General features: G+C 44.4%; 1 protein-coding gene across 7 annotated transcripts in view; it reads left to right on the top strand.

The window, feature by feature from the left end:
• LOC141265383 (triple functional domain protein-like) overlaps positions 1 to 24,471 on the top strand; it is a 1,868,493-nt gene that overhangs the window by 47,573 nt on the left and 1,796,449 nt on the right. For 6 of the 7 annotated variants that reach the window (XM_073678400.1, XM_073678401.1, XM_073678399.1 and 3 more), the window contains exon 2: positions 13,340 to 13,414. In XM_073678400.1, coding sequence (XP_073534501.1) covers positions 13,340 to 13,414 — 75 coding nt within the window. Of the gene's footprint in view, positions 1 to 13,339; positions 13,415 to 24,471 lie in introns of those variants that run through there. The other variant, XM_073678402.1, reaches the window with a different exon arrangement.

The raw sequence follows: 24,471 nt of genomic DNA, 5'->3' as shown, positions 1-24,471 counted from the left end.
AACCCAGTCCTATATACCAGTCTTTCTGAATGGCAGAAGAGCAGTAAAACCATAGAACATGCCAACAATTAGAGATTACTAGAGACCCTCTGTTGACTTTACTTCCAAAGAAGAAGTTAAAACAAAAAACAATTTTTTTCTTCACATACCACCCCCTTTCCTGGCACACCGCCCTGTGCAAGCAATACAAATATATTACCAAGTCTGATAACATTAAAATTAAAAGCCATGAAGATGACGAGTGCAACTTACTTACCATTACATTATGCAACAGTGGCATCGTCCTGGTACAAGGGACTGAGGATAATCTGCTGAAATTTCAAGACAGTTTCCCTCATATTAAACTCCAAACCCAAACTCACAAAGAACAACAAACCCCAGCCACCTCCGTTGTCCACACCCCTACAGAGACATGCAGGGACACCACTGCTTCCCTCAATGCTTCACACCCCTCACTCAAGATCCTCAGAGACTGTCTATCTCAAATAGAAAGAGACTTTGTACAATTTAAGTCAGACCTTCTAAGAAACACTGGTGACAGAAATGCAAATGACCAAGTAATTGAGATAAACAAACTGAAATGTGAACACAGGTCTGAACTGCAGGAAATAAGAGTGGCAATGTTTGAACTGCAGCAGGAAAATGCCAGGCTGAGACAGGAGATAGAAAAGCTAAAATCAGACAACTGGACATCTGAGCCAGGAGGAGGCCATGGGAACGAGGAGTGCAGACAACATGACCTCCACTGACCAGGAGGCCGAGACGACAAATAACACCAGCAATATGAAGAAAACTGAAACTAATAAAAGTGAACCAGAAAACAGACCCATTGAAGAGAGCAGAGCACCCTCCAGCACAAACCTCCATCAGCAGCCACATAACCCGTGACATAGCAAAGTCCTGATATCGTCCTAATAATGGACTCATATGGGAAGTACCTAAATATACGGTGGCTATTCCCAGGAAAAAGGGTCAATAGAATCTGCTGTGCCACCATTGAACAGGTGACAGCGGTCATCAATAATCCACGATTTACCAATCCAAATCCACACTCCAATCCAATATAATACACCCAGGCACAAACAACCTGCCAGACCAGGACCAGCAGATTGCAGGACAATTGGCCCAACTAGCAAAGACGACACAACTAAAATTCCCGGACAGCAAAATCATTCTGTCATCTCTGCTCCCAAGAAAAGATATAACTGACCGAACCATCCAGAACTTCAACATAGACCTAACGACAAGAATGAAATCTGTGCCAGGAGTGACTCTGGCACAACACCCCTCCATAAGTCACTATCGCCTTAATGACAGCAAGCACCTCAACAAACAAGGAGTCAGCCTCCTGGCTGAGGAGATGAAGGACATCATACTAAACAGAGACCCTTGGCCTGGACCTAACACCAGCCAAAATTCTGCAGAAAGACCCCCGGCAATAAAAAGACAGAAAACTACAATTCTTTCACAGAAAAACAAACACCCGCACTCAAAACTGGACCATCAGAGAATATCACCACGGAGGAGACCACCGGCCTCACACAGATAGGCAAAACAGAGGCATCCAGAGAAGATAAATGCAGAGCAGAGATATGGAAGAGATAAAGACCCTTCTCCGTACATTGTGCAGGAAACTAATGTGACTGGATGAAACTACCACCTGAGGTAAAACGCGTTGTGGAAAGGGCTCATTAAATTTATTTTTTAGCCCTAAAAAAATTTTCACCTCTAGTGTTCATAAGTTTAGCGCCCTATAGACCGCTTTTTTATTTAATTTGGATGAAACTAACGTCATTAATAAACCAGTCAGAAATCTGGTGAGTCCTACACAGCCACACTCATTACAAGGTATATTATTATTATTATAGCGTCATTTATTCCATGGCGCTTTACATGTGAAAAAAGGGGTATACATGCAAAAACAATTACAATGATCGTCAACAAAACGTTACGGTGACTGGTACAGGAGGAGCACACAAGTTGCATAGAAAAAATGACTTCAATTACAATCAGCAGCTGAAACATCCAAGGCCTGAACACCTTGGCCTTTGGATGTAAAACAAATGACCCCGACTTTACACAAAGACTGAAAAATATACATATTCAGATCCTCCTGGAAACATGGACCAGAACTGAAAAAGAATCCCTGGTGCCCATTGGATTCAGGAAAATCTCTGTTCCTTCCCTGAAAAATAAAAACATCAAACAGGGACGCTGCTTAGGAGGAATATTGCTCTGGTATAAAGAATAGTTCCAACCGTACATCAAACCAATGAAGAGGGGAGACGGCCACATATGGATAAGAATCAGCAGCTCCATCCTCACCTCTGTGTCTGATGTTTACCTCTGCGCTACCTACATACCACCGCCAGAGTCACCCTACTTCAATCCAAACAGCTTTGAGACCTTTACAAAAGAGAAGCTGCCCATTATCAGACCCTGGGCAAAGTTCTCATCTTTGGAGACTTCAATGCCAGAACAGGAAGAGAAAAAGACTTTCTGACCACTGACGGGAACATGTACATATTAGGAGCAGAGGCTAACTGCCATGGCTGAGTATACACGGAGAGAAACAGCTATGACAATACAGTCAACAAAAGTGGCAAAAATCTGCTGAACCTATGCAGAAGCTTAGGACTTCATGTACTTAATAGCCGTACCAAAGGAGACTCTCTAGGAAGATATACATTAAACGCTCATGTAAGAAGGAGTGTTGTTGACTATGCCATTACAGACATGACCTGGCAAATATCTGTGCCTTCATCGTCACCCAACAAACGCAGCCAACTTCTTCTATACATGAAATCTTCAAAGAAGTCATTAAGAGAAAAGCCCCAGCTGAACGACCCCTTCAACCTGCCTCCATCCTACAAATAGTCCAAGGCGTCGGCAACAAAATATAAAGAGGTTCCAAGCAGCCCTGAAATACAAGGGATGCTCCACCACTTCTACAACTCAGAGTACAAGTCAAACCCAGAAGGAGTGAATCAAGCTGCAAAAGACCTCAGTGATATACTGTACACCATGGCTGAACTGTCCGACCTTAAAGTAAGCTACAAGAGGCCAAAAGGAAAACAGACCTACGGTTGGTTTGACAGAGAATGTAAAGCCGTTCGGAAGAGCCTTAGAACAGCTTCAAACAAGAAACACAGAGACCCCAAACACCCATATCATAGAGATTCCTTAGACACCATATAAAGGCAGTACAAAACCATGCTCAGGAGGAAGAAGCTGAGTTACATCTCCACTAAACTTAACCAACTCCAAGACACCCTCCAAAACAACTCCTTCTGGGAACTCTGAAACCACATGGGCACAAAAAGCAAGAAATCCAACATCCGCATCCAAAACTGCAACATCTGGCTCTAGTACCTATACAAAGACATCCCGAAGGAAGGACTAAGCCAAGAACAGGAAAACATAATGGGAAAACTAAAGGCAATGAAGGAAAAAGTAAAACATTTCCAAAACCTTCTGCATACACCAATCACATTACAGGAAGTTTCAGAGACAATGTCTTCCACAAGGTGTAGAAAAGCCAGTGGCCTGGATGGAATCACGCCGGAATTACAGCCCACCAGAAATACAGGCTGCAATGGCTAAACTGTTCAATATCATGCTGAGTGCTGGCTATTTCCCTTACACCTGGAACCAAGGCCTCATCTCAGACATTTACAATAGTGGGGACGTGTATGACCCTACCAACTAGAGAGGCATATCTGTCAGCAGCAACCTGGGAAAACTTCAACAGTATCCTAAACAAAAGGATCCTCAGTTTCCTCACCGAACACAACGTCCTCAGCAAAAGCCAAGCAGGGTTCATGCCAAACCACCGACCACATCTACACCCTGCACAGTCTGATTCAGAGTCACGTCCACAACATAAAGCTCGGGAAGATATATGCTTGTTTTGTAGACTTTAAAAAGGCCTTCGACGCAATATGGCACCTGGGCCGGCTCCTGAAACTGCTGGAGAGCGGAATAGAAGGAAAGGCCTATGATGTCATCAAAAGTTCCTACAATGAGAACAGCTGCAGCGTGAGGGTGAATGGGAAAAGAACAGATTATTATTATAGCGCCATTTATTCCATGGCGCTTTACATGTGAAAAAAGGGGTACACATAGCAAAAACAATTACAGTGATCTTCAACAAAACGTTACGGTGACTGGTACAGGAGGAGCGAGGACCCTGCCTGCGAGGGCTCACAGTCTACAATATGCACACAAGTTACATAGAAAAAATGACTTCAATTACAATCAGCAGCTGGAACATCCAAGGCCTGAACACCTTGGCCTTTGGATGTAAAACAAATGACCCAGACTTTACACAAAGACTGAAAAATATACATATTCAGATCCTCCTGGAAACATGGACCAGAGCTGAAAAAGAATCCCTGGTGCCCATTGGATTCAGGAAAATCTCTGTTCCTTCCCTGAAAAATAAAAACATCAAACAGGGACGCTGCGGCCCAAGTCCAACGCTCTTCAATATCTACATCAATGAGCTGGCCATTGCCCTGGAATGCTCTCCGGCACCAGGTCTCTCACTTCATGACGCCCAGGTGAAATTTCTGCTGTATGCATATGACCTACTGCTGCTCTCACCAACTGAGAAGGGTCTCCAAGACCACCTAAAAATCTTGCAAAAATTAAGCTCCACATGGGCAATACCCATTAGCCCAAACAAAACCAACATCATGGTGTTCCAGAAGAGAGACACAGGATTGGACCAGCACCCTTCATTTGTGCTAAACAACTGCGCTCTCATAGAAACTGACAAGTACACCTACCTGGGCCTGGAAATTCACCGGTCAGGGAGCCTCAAACATGTCATAGAGACCCTGAAGGACAAGGCCTGCAAAACCTTCTATGCCATCCGTAGGAAACTCTACCATCTGAAGACGCCGGTGAGGGTCTGGCTAAAAGTCGTCGATGCCATTATCACACCAATCTTCTTGTATGGCAGCGAAGTCTGGGGTCCTCACTCATACCCTGGCTGGTCAAGATGGGATTCAATTGTTATCAATTGCTAAAGCCACAGTTTATTTTTGCGGAATAATTTCTATAAATTCTCCAATAATTTGCTTAGATTTCAGTCACAAGCATAGTGGGTACATAGAAATTTAATAGTGCTTAGTAGCTTTTAATATCCGTTAAAGAGATCTCCATTACTAAATATCAAGGTTAGAGGGATTGAGTTAGGGTGGTACTAATTATATTATTAAAAGTATCTATTTGTTTTTCCCCTCAAAAAATGGTATACTGAACAGCCATTTATTAGGACTATTCATTATTTACTTTTATGCATTATACACACAGATAACATTGTTTAAACGCATAATGAGAATACATATATAGGGCTGGGTAATAAATAGCAAAAATGGCTAGCACATCATAACTAATGTGAACAGGAGCCAAATAAAAAAATTCAAACTATAAAACTATTACTGCAATAGAAACATAAAAAAGCTACAAAATGTACAATTGAAATATTTCTAAACATTTTCTGTAATATTATGATAAATTACAGTCAAGGAAGCACTTAGCGCATAGATTGGCCAATATATGTGTGGCCAACAGCCAGCGTCAAGGCGTCTTTCATTGTTGGGTCCCTGTCCTGTTTTGTCACTTCTCCTGGGCTGAATGCCTACAATTTGTGGGTAAGGAGTGGACCAGCTAAGTACTTAAAATCACCTTAGGCTGATGGGGGAAGGAATGCACACGCCAGTAGTTGGCTGGTCAACTCCTAACTAGTGTTGAGCATTCCGATACTGAAATATCGGGTATCGGCCGATATTCGCGGTATCGGAATTCCGATACTTAATTCCGATACTTTTACAATATCGAATACCGGAATCGGAAGTTCCCATAATGCCTGCGCTCTGCAGTGTCTCTGAAGGATGACAAGCTGGATGGCAGCGCTCAGCTGCGATCCAGCCTGTCATCAGAATGCCATCCCAGCGTGAGAGAATTCTCCTGATTGTTTAAAAGCCGGCGCGTGGTAAAAAGCCGCCGGCTTTTAAACAATCACACAGCCCCATACTGCTTCCCCGCAGCCTCCCACCCCGATCCTCCGCTCCCCTCGCCACCTCCAATCCTGATCGTAAGTTAGGACCGGGCGGGGAGCACAGCACCAAGGAGCGGGGAGCGAAGGACCCGGGCGGGGAAGCCGGCAGTGAAAAGACTTCACCGCCGGCTTTCCCGCCGGTTATTTCAAATGAACAGCTGAGGTATCAGGTGATGCCGATCAGCTGTTCATTTGAAGTAGCCGCGGTGCCCTCGGAGGGTTCATGTGAGTTCATGCTTGACTGCATGAACTCACATGAACTTAACCACGGCCGCACAGGTCAGCCTCACCTCCCAGACCATCAGCCCGTCATGATTGGTGTGTGCGGGTGTCTGTGCGTGTGTCTGTGAGTGTGTGCGGGGTGTCTGTGCGATGTCTGCGGGGGTGTGCGCGGTGTCTGTGCGATGTGTGCGGGTGTGCACGGTGTCTGTGTGATGTCTGCGGGTGTGTGCGGTGTCTGTGCGATGTCTGTGGGTGTGTGCGTGCAGGCAGACATAGGCCGATGTGACACTACTACTCCCACCGGCCTATGTCTGTCCCCCGTCCACTCGTGCCAGCAGGATCAGCTCGATGGGAGCAGTAGTTCCCATCAGCCTGTTCCTGCTATTTAAATTGCCCTACTGTGCCCCCAATAAATTTTAAATACATGTCATTGGTGGCCAGTGGTTACCTACAATAAATTAGTTCATACATTACCTGTCCCCGCCGATCGCCACCTAAAATAAAGTAAAAAATAAAAAACTACACCTATACTCACCTAGACACCTAATTCCCCGAAGCCATCGATCTCCTGTAATAAAATATAAAATAATAAACCACAACCTTATCCTTACCCCTCCGTAGTAGTCCACGAGTGTCCCACGATCTCCAGTTTAGAGCAGCCACATAGAATGTGACCGTTCTGAACCGCTGCCGCCGCTAGAATGACGGGGCCGTAAAGCAGCTCAGTCATTCCATAAGCGGGTTCGCCGGAGTTCAGGCAGCGCTGCTCCGGTTAGCTCCTTTACGGCCCTGCTGTACCGTGAGAAATTCCCACGGTACAGCACTGCCGTAAAGGAGGTCTCCGGAGCTGCGCTGACTGAATGCACTCCGGTGACCTCAGTCAGTGGCTCCCGCTGCTGGGAGCGGACGTGTTCCCGGCAGTGTGAGCTTACAGCAGCCATGCACAGCTGTCACCATCTCCAGATGTGACAGCTGTGCATGGGAGATCAGCGCAGGAACGTGGACAGGTAACTATTTTTTTTTAGTAAACTAAGAATTAAATAAAATGGTGTGTTTTATTTCAAATAAATTATTTTTTTCTGGGTGTAGTGTGTTTTTTCTTTTTAACACTTTGTAGGTTAGTAATGGGGGTGTCTTATAGACGCCCATAATTACTAACCTGGGCTTCATGGCAGCTGGCGCTGACATGAACCCCAGCACTATTACCCCCTGCCACCGCACCAGGGCAGCGTGGAAGAGCGAGGCTAAGTGCCAGAATTGGCACATCCTATGGATGCGCCATTTCTGGGGCGGCTGACGGCTGGTGTTTCTAGCCTGGGAGGGGGCCAATATTCATGGCACCCTTCCTGGGCTATTAATGTCAGCCCCCAGCTGTCTGCCTAGCCTTTGCTAGCTATTAAAATAGGGGGTACCCTACGTCATTTTTTTGGGGGGGTCCCCCATTTTAATAGCTAGTAAAGGGTAGGTATTCAGCTGGGGGCTGATATTAGTAGTCTGGGAAGCTCCGTGGGTATTACCCCCTTCCCAGGCTTCAAACATCTGCCCCAGCCGTCTGCTTAATCTCCGCTAGAGACTAAAATTATGGGGGATCCCACGCCAATTTTTTTTTAAATAAATCCTTTATTTTAACACTAAATGACATTTGAGGAGTTAATAAAGATGCAGTCCCTAAATTATTATTTATTTTTTAATTAATTTTTCCCAAAAATTTTGACGTGGGCTTTGCCATATTTTTGTATGCCAGCCAGGTACAGCATCCGGCTTCTATGAACGTGCCATTTTCCGGGGTGGCTGCGGACTGCAATTTGCAGCGGTGGGGTGGGGCAGAAAGCTTGGGCCTCCCTGCGCTGCAGATTCCATCCCCCAGCTGCCTAGTTGTACCTGGCTGGACACAAAAATAGGGAGAAGCCCCACGTTTTTTTTTTTTTTTTTAATTATTTCATGAAATTCATGAAATAATTAAGAAAAAAAGGGCTTCCCTATATTGTTGTGTCCAACCAGGTACAAATAGGCAGCTGGTGGTTGGGGGCAGCCCGTTCCTGCCTGCTGTACCTGGCTGGACACAAATATAGTGCGAAGCCCCACGTCAATTTTTTTTAAAATTATTTCAGGAAATTCATGAAATAATTAAGAAAAAATTGACGTGGGGCTTCGCACTATATTTGTGTCCAGCCAGGTACAGCAGGCAGGAACGGGCTGCCCCCAACCACCAGCTGCCTATTTGTACCTGGTTGGACACAACAATATAGGGAAGCCCTTTTTTTCTTAATTATTTCATGAATTTCATGAAATAATTAAAAAAAAAAAATACATGGGGCTTCGCCCTATTTTTGTGTCCAGCCAGGTACAACTAGGCAGCTGGGGGCTGGAATCCGCTGCGCAGGGAGGCCCAAACTTTCTGGGCCCCATCCGCTGCAAATTGCAGTCCGCAGCCGCCCCGGAAAATGGCGCGTTCATAGAAGCGCCATCTTCTGGCGCTGTACCCAACTCATCCAGGGCCCTGGTGCGGTGGCTCACTGGGTAATAAAGGGGTTAAGGCCAGCTTGGCATTATCAGCTGTCCCTAAGCCCGAAATTCATGGGGTCACGCCAATATTAGACATGACCACCATGAATTTCTAGTAAAGTATTTAAAAAAAACACAACACCCAGAATAAAGTCCTTTAATTGAAATAAACACACAATTCTTTATTGTTCTAAATTAAACCATACTTACAGTCACGCCCATTCCAGCTGAAGCCAACAATCTCCTGCAATAAAAGAAAAATAATAAAGCAACCTCATCTTTACCTTTCGATGGTTCCCAGGACAGCTCCAGCTCTGCTACATCGAGATGACAGGCTGGACCTCAGCAGAACGCTGCCATCCAGCCTGTCATCCCGCAGACACTGAGAAGCGCAGGCATGCTTGCGCTCCTCAGTGCCTGGCTGTGACGGCATCCAGATGAGCTGAGGTCATGTCCAATGAACTCGGCTCACCTCATGCACGTCACTGACAGCGTGGGAAAATTCTCCTGCACTCAGCGCTTCAGCGTGAGAATTCTCTCACGCTGTCAGTGACGTACATGAGGTGAGCTGAGATCATTGGACATGAACTCACCTCATGTACGTCACTGACAGCGTGAGAGAATTCTCACGCTGAAGCGCTGAGTGCAGGAGAATTTTCCCACGCTGTCAGTGACGTGCATGAGGTGAGCAGAGTTCATTGGACATGACCTCGGTTCATCTGGATGCCGTCACAGCCAGATGCTGAGGAGCGCAAGCATGCCTGCGCTTCTCAGTGTCTGCGGGATGACAGGCTGGATGGCAGCGTTCTGCTGAGGTCCAGCCTGTCATCTCGATGTAGCAGAGCTGGAGCTGTCCTGGGAACCATCGAAAGGTAAGGATGAGGTTGCTTTATTATTTTTCTTTTATTGCAGGAGATCGTTGGCTTCAGCTGGAATGGGCGTGACGGTAAGTATGGTTTAATTTAGAACAATAAAGAATTGTGTGTTTATTTCAATTAAAGGACTTTATTCTGGGTGTTTGTGTTTTTTTTTTTTAACTTTCACTATGGGGTTAGTAATGGGAGTGTCTTATAGACGCCTCTCCATTACTAACCTGGGCTTGATGTCAGCTGGCATTATAAGCTGACATCAACCCCAACCCTATTACCCCACTGCCACCGCTACAGGGCAGTGGGAAGAGCGAGGCTAAGTGCCAGAATTGGCGCATCCTATGGATGCGCCATTTCTGGGGCGGCTGTCGGCTGGTGTTTCTAGCCTGGGAGGGGGCCAATATTCATGGCACCCTTTCTGGGCTATTAATATCAGCCCCCAGCTGTCTGCCTAGCCTTTGCTAGATATTAAATTAGGGGGGACCCCATGTCATTTTTTGGGGGGATCCCCCATTTTAATAGCTAGTAAAGGCTAGGTATTCAGCTGGGGGCTGATATTAGTAGCCTGGGAAGCTCCGTGGGTATTACCCCCTTCCCAGGCTTCAAACATCTGCCCCAGCTGTCTGCTTAACCTCCGCTAGAGCCTAAAATTAAGGGGAACCCCACGCCAATTTTTTTTAAAATAAATCCTTTATTTTAACACTAAATGACATGTACAGTAATCAACACTGTCACTGTACTTCATATATATGTGACTGACATGTTTCTATCTATCTAATCTATGTGTGAAGCTCTATTCTGTCTGTTATAAATTGTCAGGTACCTCTGCTGAATTGCCGGCTGGCTTTTTTAAAGAGACGGTGCATGAAAACACTATTATTTTTTCAAATAAATCCTTTACACTAAATGACAAGTACAGTAAGCAACACTGTCACTGTACTTCATATATATGTGACTGACCTGTTTCTATCTATCTAATCTATGTGTGAAGCTCTATTCTTTCTGTTGTAAATTGTCGGGTACCGGTGTATGCCGCTGATGAATTTGCTGGCTTTTCGCGTAATACATTCTACATTATTCTTAGTTGTTTTACTTCATGTTGAATTAACCTACAAGGAAAGAAAGGGTTTATTTTCATTCCGATATTTGTGTCCCATTGACTTGCATTGGTTTCCGGTATCGGAATCGGCGATATCCGATACTTTTTGGGTATCGGTCCGATCCAATCCGATATTTCCTGATATCGGAAGGTATCGCTCAACACTACTCCTAACCCATAAATTGTAGGCATTCAGCCCAGGAGAGGTGGCAAAACAGGACAGGGACCTAAAAAATGAAAGATGCCTTAAGGCTGTGTGCCCATGATGCGTTTTTGGTTCGTTTTTTGGTGCGAATTTGCAGCGCGGAAACGCTCCAGAAACGCATTGCATGCCTTATCCCATGACTTCCTATGACATTCTGCAAGTTCTGTGCGCATGGTCAGGATTTTTTCTGCTCGGATTTTACTTTCAGAAAAAATACAGACATGACCAATTCTTGTGCGTTTCTGCATGCGTATTTGCCTATACAATGCATTGAAAAAACGCATGTAAAAACTGCATGCGTTTTTCTGCCAAGGAGATGCAGAAATGTTCAGGAAAATTTCTGCTTCATTTCTGCATTGTGGGCACTAAGCCTGACGCTGGCTGTTGGGCACATATATATTGACTAATCTATGCTAAGTGCTTTCCTTTACTGTCATTTTGTCATATTAATATTACAGAAATTTTTTTGAAATATTTTGTACATTTTGTTGTGCTTTCTTATGTTTCTATTGCAGTAATGCAATTTCAGTGTCTTAGAGCAATCACTCTTAGTAATTTAGGAGGCAACTTTGACCCTTTTTTTTTATAGGGCTGGGTAATGCCAGTCGGCTGTGTGCACACATAGCAGATTTGGTGCGTTTTTGTCGCGTTTTTTTTCTGCACGGATTTGTGACAAAACCTGATGCCAGCAAAGTGAATGCGAAACCTGAAGTGTCATGCACACGTTGAGTATTTTTGACTTGCAGATTTGGAGCAGAAAATAATTTACAGCATGTCAAATCTTTGTGCGTTTTTTAACCATTGAATGCATTGAAAAAAACGCAGGCAAAATTGTGGCAAAAACGCAATGTGCTTGAGGCTGCGTTTTCCTGCCAAAAGATGTAGAAATGTTGCAGACATTTCTGCAATCAATGCTCAATGTGTGTACATAGCCTTAGGCTATGTGCCCACGATGCAGAAATGAAGCAGAAAATTTCTGCAGCATTTCTGCATCTCCCTGGCAGAAAAAACGCATGCAGATTGTACATGCGTTTTTCCTGTGGAATACATGCGGATTCACATGCGTTTCCGCATGCGGATTGACAAGCGCTTTCCAGACGATTTTAGCATCACTTGATAAAGTGCTTGACAACTAGGTCACACTATTTATATAGTGTGACCGTAAGAATGTTTAAAAATAAAAAAAATAAAGCTATACTTACCCTCCGATGGCCCGGCGTGTGCTGCCGCGTTCGTTCCTGGCTGCCGGCATATCGCGAGACACTGCGCTGAAGGACCAGCGGTCACATGACTGTGACTTCACCGAAGGTCCTTCAGTCTTGCACGCGAGCAGAGGGAAGGAGACCGGGGGCCGTCGGGAGGTGAATATATCTTATTTTTTTATTTTATTCTTGTTTTTACAGCTTTTTTAATGGTACCTGGGTGTGGATGAGACTCTCCTCTCCTCTACACCCGGGTACCATCCGCACATTAGAACGCGCCAATAACGCAAGTACAGATGCAGTCTTGCGGAATTGGCGCATTCTAATGCAAGTCAATGGCGGCGTAAACGCTGCATTTCCGCAAAATTAATGGACATGCTGCGGATTTTTGAGCGCAGCATAAACGTTGCGGAAAAATCCGCAGCATGGGCACAGCACATTCGGATTATCATTGGGGAACATTGCTGCCCTTCTACCATGCGTTTTTAATGCGTTTCCGCAGCTGCAAAAATGCTGCGGAAACGCATTAAAAACGCATCGTGTGCACACAGCCTTAATGAACGGTTGATTGGAGTAGGATGCTCATAATTCATTTAGATGCACACACCACTTAATGAATTCGGTACATTTTCTCTGTGACATGCGCTTTGTCAGAAATTTTACTCCAGTCATGGAGTGCAATAACATTTCTGGTGTAAAAAAACAAAACAACAAAAAAAAAACAGCCACCCGTATTGATGAATTTTACGGTCAGGCATGGCCACTTCCCATCCAACCCTGGTGGTTCTGCCTTAGCTTTGCCCAGTTTGGCAGAGGTGCCTGAAACTGCCATGAAAATGACAAAAGTAGCACAAATTTCATGACTTTTCAAAGTATATTATGTAACCACTTTGATGAATTGGGGACATTGTGTATCTTGAAATTATTAATGAATCCAGGGCGGTTTATTAAAAATAAAAGATGCTTGCCTATTGGACCCTTAGGCTTCTTTTCTTCACCTCGCTGTTTTCCCTGACTGTCTCTTCCCCTTTTCTTCCATTGTCAGGTGATTACTACATCAAATTCGAAGTCTGCATCTGTTTTTTTTCTCCTGACAGTTATATCTGCTAAAGAGACAAAAGCTTAAATGAGGACAATGGATTTTAAGTTTACCTCTTATTTTTCTCATAGGAACTCAAAGAAATGAGATATTGAAAGCTATAGAAGTATTACCTATATTAAAGGAGAAAGTTGCCTACCTGTCAGGTAAGTTTATCCAGTTGATATAGTGTACTGTTTAACATCTTCCCTTCTCATGATGATTAGTGGTTCATTTACTCCATAAAATGGTATGGTCTCAGGAGCTGAGCAAATTGGAAGCCAGACTGTGGTGTAAGGCCATGGCCCCTCTATCAGTATTTTGTCAGTATTTTTTCTCTGCAGTAGGAGTCAAAACCAGGACTGGGTGATAGATGCAGAATTGGTGACTTGTTTCTATTATACCTTTTCTCTGATCTGTTCCTCGCCTGGTTTTGGCTCCCACTTCTGAAAAAAAGGGCCATGGCCTTAGGCTGAGTTTCAGTTGCAATGGAATAGACTGAATCTGGTTTAATCCCAACTATTTAACCCCTGTAAATGCAGTGATCATTAGTTGCTATTTACTATAGCCATTTTAGACTCTTCCAACAGCAGCATCCAATAGGTTTTATATTTTTGTAAATCTGTCAGGAACAATGGACTATAGGAGGAGTATTGCATTGTATTAAAGGGAACTGTCATGTCCTTTGTACTATCTAAACTGCCCCCATTGCGTTGTTAGTGATGCTAACATGCTTTTTTTCACGCTCGTGTAGTCATAGGGGTGTGATTAAAAGCATTTGGTCAGGGTTTGCGCCACCCACGCTATTTCTATTCTGTTTCCGGCTTGCGTTGATGTCACCATGCTGAGCTTGTGTAGTATGTCACGGCCATCCGCGCTTGCGCAGTATGTTATGGCTAGCCGCGCATGTTAATCTGGGAGCCATTCAAGGGGCGGTCTGAGCTTTTGGCGCTGTTGGGGAACCTGGCCCACGATGGGAGGGCTCAAGTTATTGTTGTTTTCCCTGCACATATTGGCGCCCTTTCTTCCTGGGCGGGCGCCACATTAAATGTGGAAATACAGTCTTCAGAAAAGGAGCACAGTACCCAGTGGCAATGAGTATAGATTTCTGCCGTTGCCGCTGGCACAAAATCCTGTTCTTGACGCCAGGAACAGATGACGCGCCCAGGGGATGGGGCCGACTCGGCGCCCGGGCCTTGTTGTTGCCTGGTGTCTGGTGAGGATCACCAGCGCTGCGACAGTCCTCTGAGGCCGGTGTTTAGGCAGCTTAGTTGGTACGACTCCCCACAGGTGGAGTGGGGCCTCAGGGCAGCGTAAGTGTAGGGATGCAGGACAGAGGGGACCCAGCTGGGTCAGAGGAATTATAGGCACACACACAACAGTTCACTTCAGTACCTTTACTGGTGGTGTTTCTGGCATGGTCCAGGGCACTTCAGGGTGAAGGGTGCATATCAGGACTCTCCGCGCATGCTCCGGCCACACACCGTGAAGCTGAGAATTACACACAGCTTTCCTGCGGACGCGCGGGGAGGCGCTCATCACAGCGCATGCACGGCTCCCAGATCAACATGTGCGGCTGGCCAATATACACACTGTGCAAGCGCAGCTGGCCATGAACTACTGCGCAAGCGCGGCAAAGGGACGTTAGTGCAAACCAGGAACAGAATTCAAATGGCGTGGGTGGCGCCAACCCTGACTAAATGTGATGAATCACACCCCTATTACTAAACGAGCGTGAAAAAAGCGTATTAGTGATGCAAATTGCATCACTAACGACGCATTGGGTGCAATTTAGATAGTACAAAGGACAGGACAGGTTCCCTTTTAAACCTGTGTTAGTAGGATTATCCCCTTGTACATGTGCAGGTGTACATATCGTGCTTAGCTTTATATAGCTAGCACTTGCTTCTACCAGCAGCTTACAGAGATACCTCTAGATAACTCTGATTTCTGCTATTCAACCAGATAATTGTAGCTGTCAGTGTGACAACGATATAGAAGTGGTGTGGGATATTCGTTCTCTGGTTGGTCTAGTATGCTTGCCTCCACTACATTAAGACTGGACTTTGCAGGGCCCAGTTCTTGGAATCCTGAACCTCATTCTCATGATTTCTTGGGGTCCAAGTGATCAGTCTTAATGCTCTGCATTTGTTTGTCAGTGCATTGTAAATCCACAAATTAGACATCAAGTGCGTGTGGTACTTTTTTTTTTTTTTTTTAATTCCATAGACTTGTCATACTGTATGTTCAGCCCACAGATTAGGGCCACATATAAACCATATAAAACCAGGAAAAACTGCTTAATTGGCTGTAATTTTGCAGTGGCACAAACTGATCACCATATTGGCCACTAATCTTACTACATAAAGAGCTTAAAGGGAATGTGTCACCCCCTGGGACTTATCTGACCTCTAATGTGGGCATACAGGTGATACAGGTATGTATAGATTTACATTTCTATGTCCCATATTAGAAGTTTGCTTTCTTTGAAATTGTTTTTTATTAATTCCGTTTTCACATGGTTCTTACCTAGGGGACGCTAAGAAATCCCCGCCTATCTACTAGTGCACAGGCGCCAGGGAGTCACTGGGACTTCCGCTCCAGTGACCTCCGGCGTGCGCAACAACAAGGTTATGACGCGCCCAGGGTGATGGGGGACACGACTCGGCGCCCGGGCCTTGTTGTTGTTGCCTGACCTTGGGGGATATCACGGTGGTCGGCTCCCGGGCCCGTGCCCTGGGGTCACTCTTAAAAGAAAGGGGGGAAGTTATATGGGATAGGGAATGTTCGTGACGCCACCCGTGGTGTCTGGTGAGATTTTCCAGCGCTGCGACAGTCCTCTGAGGCCTGTGCTTAGGCAGCTTAGTTGGTACGACTCCCGACAGGTAGAGCGGTGGCCTCAGGGCAGCGTAGAGAGTAAGAGTAGAGCGTTGGCGGGTGCAGAGCCGCGGAGGAAAGAACAGACAGAGGCAGTAGTTGAAGTCATCCAAGTCTTTTCTCATAGTTGAGTTTTCTCAGCTCAGAGCTTCTCTTTCTGCTGTCACACGGCGAGCTGCAGCCGACAGAGTGGGGTTCAGCACACTCAAGGTAGTTCAGAAGCGCTTGACAGGACCTCCCGCTCTAGTGTGTTCCTCTCTTGTTCAGTTTCTCCCGCCTTGTGTCCCCCACTGAGTCCAGTACGGGTACTGCGATGTCCCTTGTGGGTAACGTGTAGTCCCCGGACCGGCTGGGTGCCCTTTTTGGTGACTTGTGGTGAGAACGTGGCGTAAGGCCGGGTCCCTCTGGATAAACTCAGATTAGGGCATACAGGTGGCAACTCCGCTCCGTCCGTATCCCCCTGGGATCAACATAAGCCTCCAGACTTTTTCGACAGAGACGTGAAGTGCAAAGTCAGATAATCAGGGACCAGTACCCCCTCTTGCGGCAGGGTCTCTCTGGCGGGGCCAGATTAAGGTATGCAGGTGGCGACTCCGCTCCGTCCGCACCCCCTGAGATCCTTTCGCCTGTGGAGCTTATCTCCTCTGCTCCCCTCCTGGGCCTTCTTGGTTGGACTCTGACCGGGGACAGAGCCGGCTATAACTCTGCCCCAATCCCCTGTCTCGAGGTCTGAGACCGGGAACCGTGAACCCCTGAGCCGGCTGCAGCCTTGTGCTGACTGACCGTCCCAAAGAACCACGACTAAAGACCCGGTTATAAAGATGGCCTCCAGTTATATAGAATTTTCTTTAGGTGTCTTAAGTAAATGCTTCCTCCACCCTCACTCACTACGTGGTTCCCCATAATTTTGTTTCCCCCCTAACTCCTCCATTCAGGTCCGGGGTAGCACTATGGTGCTTTAGGCCCCCTGCAGAACTGGAGTGGTGTAGTGTTGAGTGTGTGGTTGGGGTCCTGTGTAGCACTCCATCCTTACCTGGGAGAGGAAATAGCACGCCTCGTTCTGAGGTGCAGTACCCCTGTGGCGACTGAACCCTCAGGGGCGCCACATTCCCCCCTGGTGAAATATAGCACGTCCGTGGGCTACAATAGAGCAAAGACATGGTATATTTCAAACATTTAAAAATTTAAATGCTTTTTAAACAATAACAATCTTCCCTTTATGAGAGACACTTTTCTTGAACGTTGCAGGTTATACGTGATACATATTAAAATATATATGTAGAGAACAGTAGAAAATCTTGTATAAGTGCAAGTTCAGCAGCATGCGGGATCTGTCCAAAGCAAACCCTCCACGTAGGCCCTGGGGTGGCTGCAGGGCATGATGATCCCGAGTTGGACCTCGGTTGGTGCCACACCAGACAGGTTTTTGTTCTGAGGTCTGATGTTGTGCATATAAAACCAATAGGGGGCACCTCAATAGGTGCCAACTATGTACAATAACAGTTTGTTGACTGCTCACCGTCCGCAGGCACAACGTCGTAATAAACATAAACAGCAATGGAAAAACAAGGAAGTTCAGCCTCCGGGGCCGCATTAGTGGTGGTATCCCCACCGGGGATACGGCTCGTGTTTGCCTACGGATCCTGACCGGTCATCCGTGGCAACACGCGGAGGGGCGTCTTCCTTAACACCTGGTGCACTTCCAGGGCGTACCACCCACGTACTCTGTGGTGGCGGGTGTAGGAGACCAAGTCTCCTGGGTACAGATTGCGGTCGGGGTGTCCTTGCTCCAAGTGGAGCTCAACGTCCAGCCGATTCACAAACACGTCATGCTTGAACTGGGGGCTGCGGATAAAGCCCCATCCCGCTTCCTGGTGGAACCGGACGATTAGTCCTTCCTCCCGGGGACTAAAACGGGAGGCCTGCGCCTGCCTGGCTTGGGCCTTGGCGGCTTTTGACCGCACCTCCAGCTGTTCACAGCTGACCCTCCATTTTTGCGGACCAGTCCGGGTTTGGGTGTGATTACACCCAGGCGAGACAAAAAAGGGGGTGGGGTGGAAAAGCGCAGTACTTGTGTGAACCTGTATGGAAGTAGAATATACGTGCAGATACAGTGGTCTGCTCACCTGAGTGGGTTGTGCAGACCGCACAACCCAGGTTAAACAGCTACTGGCGCTGATAGCGCTGCCATGATGCCTTCAGTGTCTCCTCTGGATTAGCAGATGGAGCTTCCAATCATGTGATTCCGGGTGGGGTCACATGGGTGATGACATCATCGCAGGTCCTACAGGTCCTGCAGCTGAAATTGTATCCAGTTCTCTGCAGCCTCCAGCCACAACTCCCAAGGTAAAAGTGAACAGTGTGCAAATTGAAGTGGTCAGTGGGGCGCTAGAAACTGGATAAGGCGCTGGAAAAGGATAAAACAAACCTTTATTGAAGTTCTAATGCCCACAACGCGTTTCTGCAGCGGTCTGCTGCCTTCATCAGGTGGAGTTATGGGAAAATGGCAGAAACAGGCACTTTTATACATAAAGCAAAGGAACTCAATGGGAGGTGCCAAGGGAGAATTTGGTACTTAACCCCTTAATCACCATTAAAAAAGACCATTTCAATTTAATAACAAAGGGGACTTAAAAAAGCATTACGGGTCAATAACTACACATTATAAACTTACTATGAAGATGCAAGATGCAGACATTAACGGCAATGCTTTAAAAATACTTACATATAAAAATGTATATATAAATGAGGGTAAATAAGCATATTACATAAAAATTGATGAGGTATATTCCGAGTATACCCCTCAACCAGTTTTTATCCCCCCAAAAATATATAAATATTAATAATTCAAATGCACACATTATCAATCGCTAAATTCAAACCTTCCAGATATAATGTGCCCAATTTAAAAATCCAAAAATTCTCTCTCTTCATAAGATAATTAAGCCGATTTGTTACATTATCAGGTACTTGTTCTAAAATCGTGAGTTTCAAGCTAATGGGATCTCTCTGGTGGGCAGTCAGAAAGTGCTTAGAAACACTATGTTGCACATACCCATTCTTAATATTTGAGCGATGTTTATTAAGGCGGCCCTGCATTCTTTGTATAGTTCGGCCCACGTATTGTAAACCACATCCGCACTACTACAAGTAGACCACATAGTCAGAATGACAGTCTACTTTACAGGTGATAGGGAATTGTTCATCAGTGGTTTGCGAGCAGAAGGATACTGCCCCATGATTAATGGTACCACAGCATAAACAGCCAGGAGATCTGCAAGCAAAACAACCTACTCCTTCTTGCCTTTGCCTCCCATATCTCCGTACTGAAGTTGCAGATATCAATGTCGTGTTACTGGGCGATATGAAGGACCGTAAATTCCGATTCTTCCTATAAACAATCCTGGGTTTACATGGCAAATGTTTGGACAAAAGCGGATCCCCCAATAGGACGCACCAATAACGACTTAATAGTTCCTGTATGTACACTCTAGATTTATTGAAAGTAGTCACTAAACTCCAATCTTTATATCCTGTATTCGTATGCTCACAGTTAGGGCCAGAAAATCGAGCCAGACATGATTCCTGACTGAGCGGTTTAATTCTTTTATGTGCATCCCTAATCAATTTCTTAGGATACCCCTTCCTCAAGAAGCTTTTTTCAAGGACATCAGCCTCCTTTTCAAAATCTTCATCCTGCGTACAATTTTTCCGTATACGCCAATTCTGGAAATCCTGGGCTGATTTTTCCGTCCCTTCCCAGATAAAGAACAGATCATCGATGTAGCGACGATATAGTCGTATATGGCCTTGGATATGTAACATTCATTAGCAATTCAAAGTCTTTTGTGCATCTCATGTACATTATAATCATTTAGTGGGATTTTTTCCTTTTTTTTTTTTTTTTTTTTTTTGTTTCATAATTGTTTTATCTGCCTTAGCCGTAACAGGTTTCTCATTCTATATATTATCACGTCTGCAAGTTACATGGACATGTAATAGTGGCAATCTATTGTTATCTGTGTATCCCATGTACATTTTAATCATTTAGTGGGATTTTTTCCATTTTTTTGTTTCAGAATTGTTTTTTATCTGTTTTAGCCGTAACAGGTCCTTCTTCTATATATAGTCATACGTCCACCCTATAATATATATTTTGTGGTAGTTCCCTTTACACTCACGCAGTCAATATGGACTACTTGTCCCATGGGGAGTCCAGGAGAAAGAGGCTCATCTTGGAAGCTATTCACACCCCTAATAGCCCCCATGTGGAGGGGATCTGCACCACACATCGGGATACCTTGAGCGAATCAGATAAGAAACGCATGTACGATCTATTTTTGGAGTTTGAAAACCGATCCAAGATCGAGATTGTTAATAAATTGGATATACTGTTTCTCAAACAATATGTGCATAACAGAATCACGCCCAGAGGTTTAAGGGTGAAAGTATCATCCTCTTTTCCCCAGGACATTGAGTTCACTAAACATTGGGATGAATGTCTCACTGATTGCTCAATGAATCTTATGGAGCTCCTCATTAGGAAAAGAACAACCCTGGTGGATAAGGCTATGGGCGAGATGGGTGATTTAAGGAATAATTTGGAACTATACTCCTGTCATAGGGACTTACAGGAATTTGATCCCGTTCTTAAAAGTAGATTATTGAGGTTTGAAGGTGACATTGTGAAGAAAAAAGGGAATAAATATTTAAGAGAGAAAATGGAAAGCTCCTGGGATCTCTTCCCAAACACGTAACACTGTAGGTGAAGGTGACACTACAAGTAAAATGGTAGCACAGCGGGCAAAAATACCCACTACTGGTCCGTCTGGAATCTTAAAAACTAAAGAGCAAAGGGATAATTACGAGAAGCATAAGAATACCTTGCTAGGAAAGAATAGAAGTGTACCCAAAACTGCTGTATTCTCCATTCCATCAGGTGCACCATTAAATCAGCATAAGATGCAAGGCAGTGATGGCATTATGCAGACTGCAGCATTATCAAATCAGTTTGTTCCACCCTTGGATTTTGGCTGTAATGATGGTTTGGGGAATTCCATGAGGTTGGACAATGTGTCCGTGCTCCCCATAGAGTCAATAATACCGGAGTAACAGGGCACAATTGCTGCATGTAATGTCAGTGACAAAGGAAAAATCACTGCCTCTGATATTAATAATTCCATGGTTATGCTTAACAACACACCTGAAGTTGCACATAACACAATGGAACCCATCATTATGTCATGTATGAGTAGTTCCATTACCTCTTTCCCCAACATTATACCTTTAACAAATCAGGGTGCTGGGTTGGCATCAGGTCACGAATGTCCATTTAGTAATACGAACACTGTGGATGCTTCCTTATGTCTCACAATTCACCTGACCTCGCAAGACTTTAATAGGTTAATAGGACCAGACATGAGTCAGGAATTATTTGAATCAGGAGATAATAATACTAATTTGGTCGAACCCATTGTGGATACCACATGCACCATGGACTCGCCAGCATTGCAGGTAAAAAAATTCTGCCTTGTTTCTAACTGCGCCCATGTTAGATACGGCTAACATAGCAATGAGATCTACACCATTACTTGGCCCATTTAAGCCACCAATAACAATGAAAGATTCAAAAATCACTCAGTTTTTTCAAGTGGCACCAGGGCGCCACCCAAAAAACAAAAGAGGACACGTGGATGTAGAGGAGGTAGAGGGATCTCAGGTAATAGCCGTGACCTCGGAATCCCTAATCACTAAGAAAACAAAGGTATAGGTGAGGTAGCATCCAGCTCACAAATTTCGGAGACTAGTGATTTAAGATCCTGTGGTATATTTAATCTTTCAAGTCACATGCTTACAGAAGGTGAAACTTCCTTATTGGCTAAAGGATTATCATTTTGTCCAGATGCCGAATTAAATAGTTTTGATCTTTTCTTAGATCTGAACGAATTCTTTCGTAAATTGACTATTAAGCGACATTTTTTAATAGAGGAACGTGGCAAGAAATTACCAGCTCCCAATGCTTCCACAGGTTTTTCCAATTCACCTGATGAGGTAACCATCCCTACTGATCAATATAAGCATATGGCGGTCAGGGGAGGCTTTAATAAGTTTTACCCGATGCACCACAAGGGTGCACATATAGAATCTTTCCAACAATTGGTCCTCAAAGATCTACTCTCGATTAAGCCGCGCAGGAAACCAGACAATTTGATGAAAAATGAAAGGGAAGCAATGCAGACTTTGAAGAACAATAATGACATTATAATAAAAAATGCTGATAAAGGAGGAGGAGTCGTGATTATGGACAGATCCTGGTACTTGTGTGAGGGTCTTAGGATACTTAGTGACGACCAATACTACCATAAATTGGACATTGATCCTTCTATCTCCATCTTTGTTAACCTTCCTTAATCAAATAATTATAATTATGAAAAGGGCATTCTGAATAAGAATGAAAAAAGGTTCTTAGATATCTCAAGTTATCGGACCCCCATTTTTTATTTTTTACCTAAATTACACAAGGATCCTTGTAATCCACCTGGGCGCCCCATCATATCCGGGATAAATTCCATTACATCCAGTCTATCACACTTCATCGACTTGTTTCTTCAGAAATATGTATGTGAATTGGGGTCCTATCTTAAAGACTCCTCAACTTTAATTGCCACAGTTAGAAGTTTGCCGTCTGTGAAGAACTGTATCCTTATCACAGCAGACGTTGCAGCTCTTTACAGTAATATCTCCCACGAACTAGGTACAGAAGCGGTGCGCCATTACTTAATGGAAGATGGTAGTATCCCCCTTTTTCAAAAAGAGTTTATTTTGAAATCAATAGAATTCATATTAAATAATAATGTGTTCTCATTCGAAGATAATTTTTATAAGCAAATAAAGGGCTGTGCAATGGGGACGAGGGTAGCTCCCAGCTACGCAAATATCTTCATGGGACGCTTTGAATCACGTTCATCACGTCTTCTCCTCTAACCCAAGGCCATATACGATTATATCGTCGTTACATCGATGATCTGTTCTTTATCTGGGAAGGGATGGAAAAATCAGCCCAGGATTTCTTTGAAATTTTGGATAATACCTCATGGGGTCTTAAGTTCACTGTATCCATGTCAAGTGACTCCATACAGTTTCTTGACTTAGTTTTGAAATTGGATGATTTGGGGAGGGTTCTCACATCCACCCATTTCAAAACCGTGGATGTGAATAGCTACCTCAGATTTGACAGTGGCCATCTTCCAAGGTGGATTAAGAACATTCCGTATGGCCAGTATTGGCGTATACGGAAAAATTGTACGCAGGATGAAGATTTTGAAAAGGAGGCTGATGTCCTTGAAAAAAAGCTTCTTGAGGAAGGGGTATCCTAAGAAATTGATTAGGGATGCACATAAAAGAATCATGTCTGGCTCGATTTTCTGGCCCTAACTGTGAGTATACGAATACAGGATATAAAGATTGGAGTTTAGTGACTACTTTCAATAAATCTAGAGTGTACATACAGGAACTATTAAGTCGTTATTGGTGCGTCCTGTTGAGGGATCCGCTTTTGTCCAAACATTTGCCATGTAAACCCAGGATTGTTTATAGGAAGAATCGGAATTTACTGTCCTTCATATCGCCCAGTAACACGACATTGAAGTCTGCAGCTTCAGTACGGAGATATGGGAGGCAAAGGCAAGAAGGAGTAGGTTGTTTTGCTTTCAGATATCCTGGCTGTTTATGCTGTGGTACCATTAATCATGGGGCAGTATCCTTCTGCTCGCAAACCACTGGTGAACAATTCCCCATCACCTGTAAAGTAGACTGTCATTCTGACTATGTGGTCTACTTGTTGTAGTGTGGATGTGGTTTACAATACGTGGGCCGAACTATACAAAGAATGCAGGGCCGCCTTAATAAACATCGCTCTAATATTAAGAATGGGTATGTGCAGCATAGTGTTTCTAAACACTTTCTGACTGGCCACCAGAGAGATCCCATTAGCTTGAAACTCACGATTTTAGAATAAGTACCTGATAATGTAACAAATCGGCTTAATTATCTTAAGAGAGAGAATTTTTGGATTTTTAAATTGGGCACATTATATCCGGAAGGTTTGAATTTAGCGATTGATAATGTGTGCATTTGAATTATTAATATTTATATATCTTTGGGGGGATAAAAACTGGTTGAGGGGTATACTCGGAATATGCCTCACCAATTTTTATGTAATATGCTTATTTACCCTCATTTATATATGCATTTTTAAATGTATGTATTTTTAAAGCATTGCCATTAATGTCTGCATCTTGCATCTTCATAGTAAGTTTATAATGTGTAGTTATTGACCCGTAATGCT

Source organism: Phyllobates terribilis, unplaced genomic scaffold, assembly GCF_046119375.1.
Source record: "Phyllobates terribilis strain yellow unplaced genomic scaffold, ASM4611937v1 Scaffold_4__5_contigs__length_816908805, whole genome shotgun sequence".
NCBI classification, from domain to species: Eukaryota; Metazoa; Chordata; class Amphibia; order Anura; family Dendrobatidae; genus Phyllobates; species Phyllobates terribilis.
The sequence above is the reverse complement of the archived record's forward strand: the minus strand, read 5'-3'. Positions and strand labels throughout refer to the sequence as shown.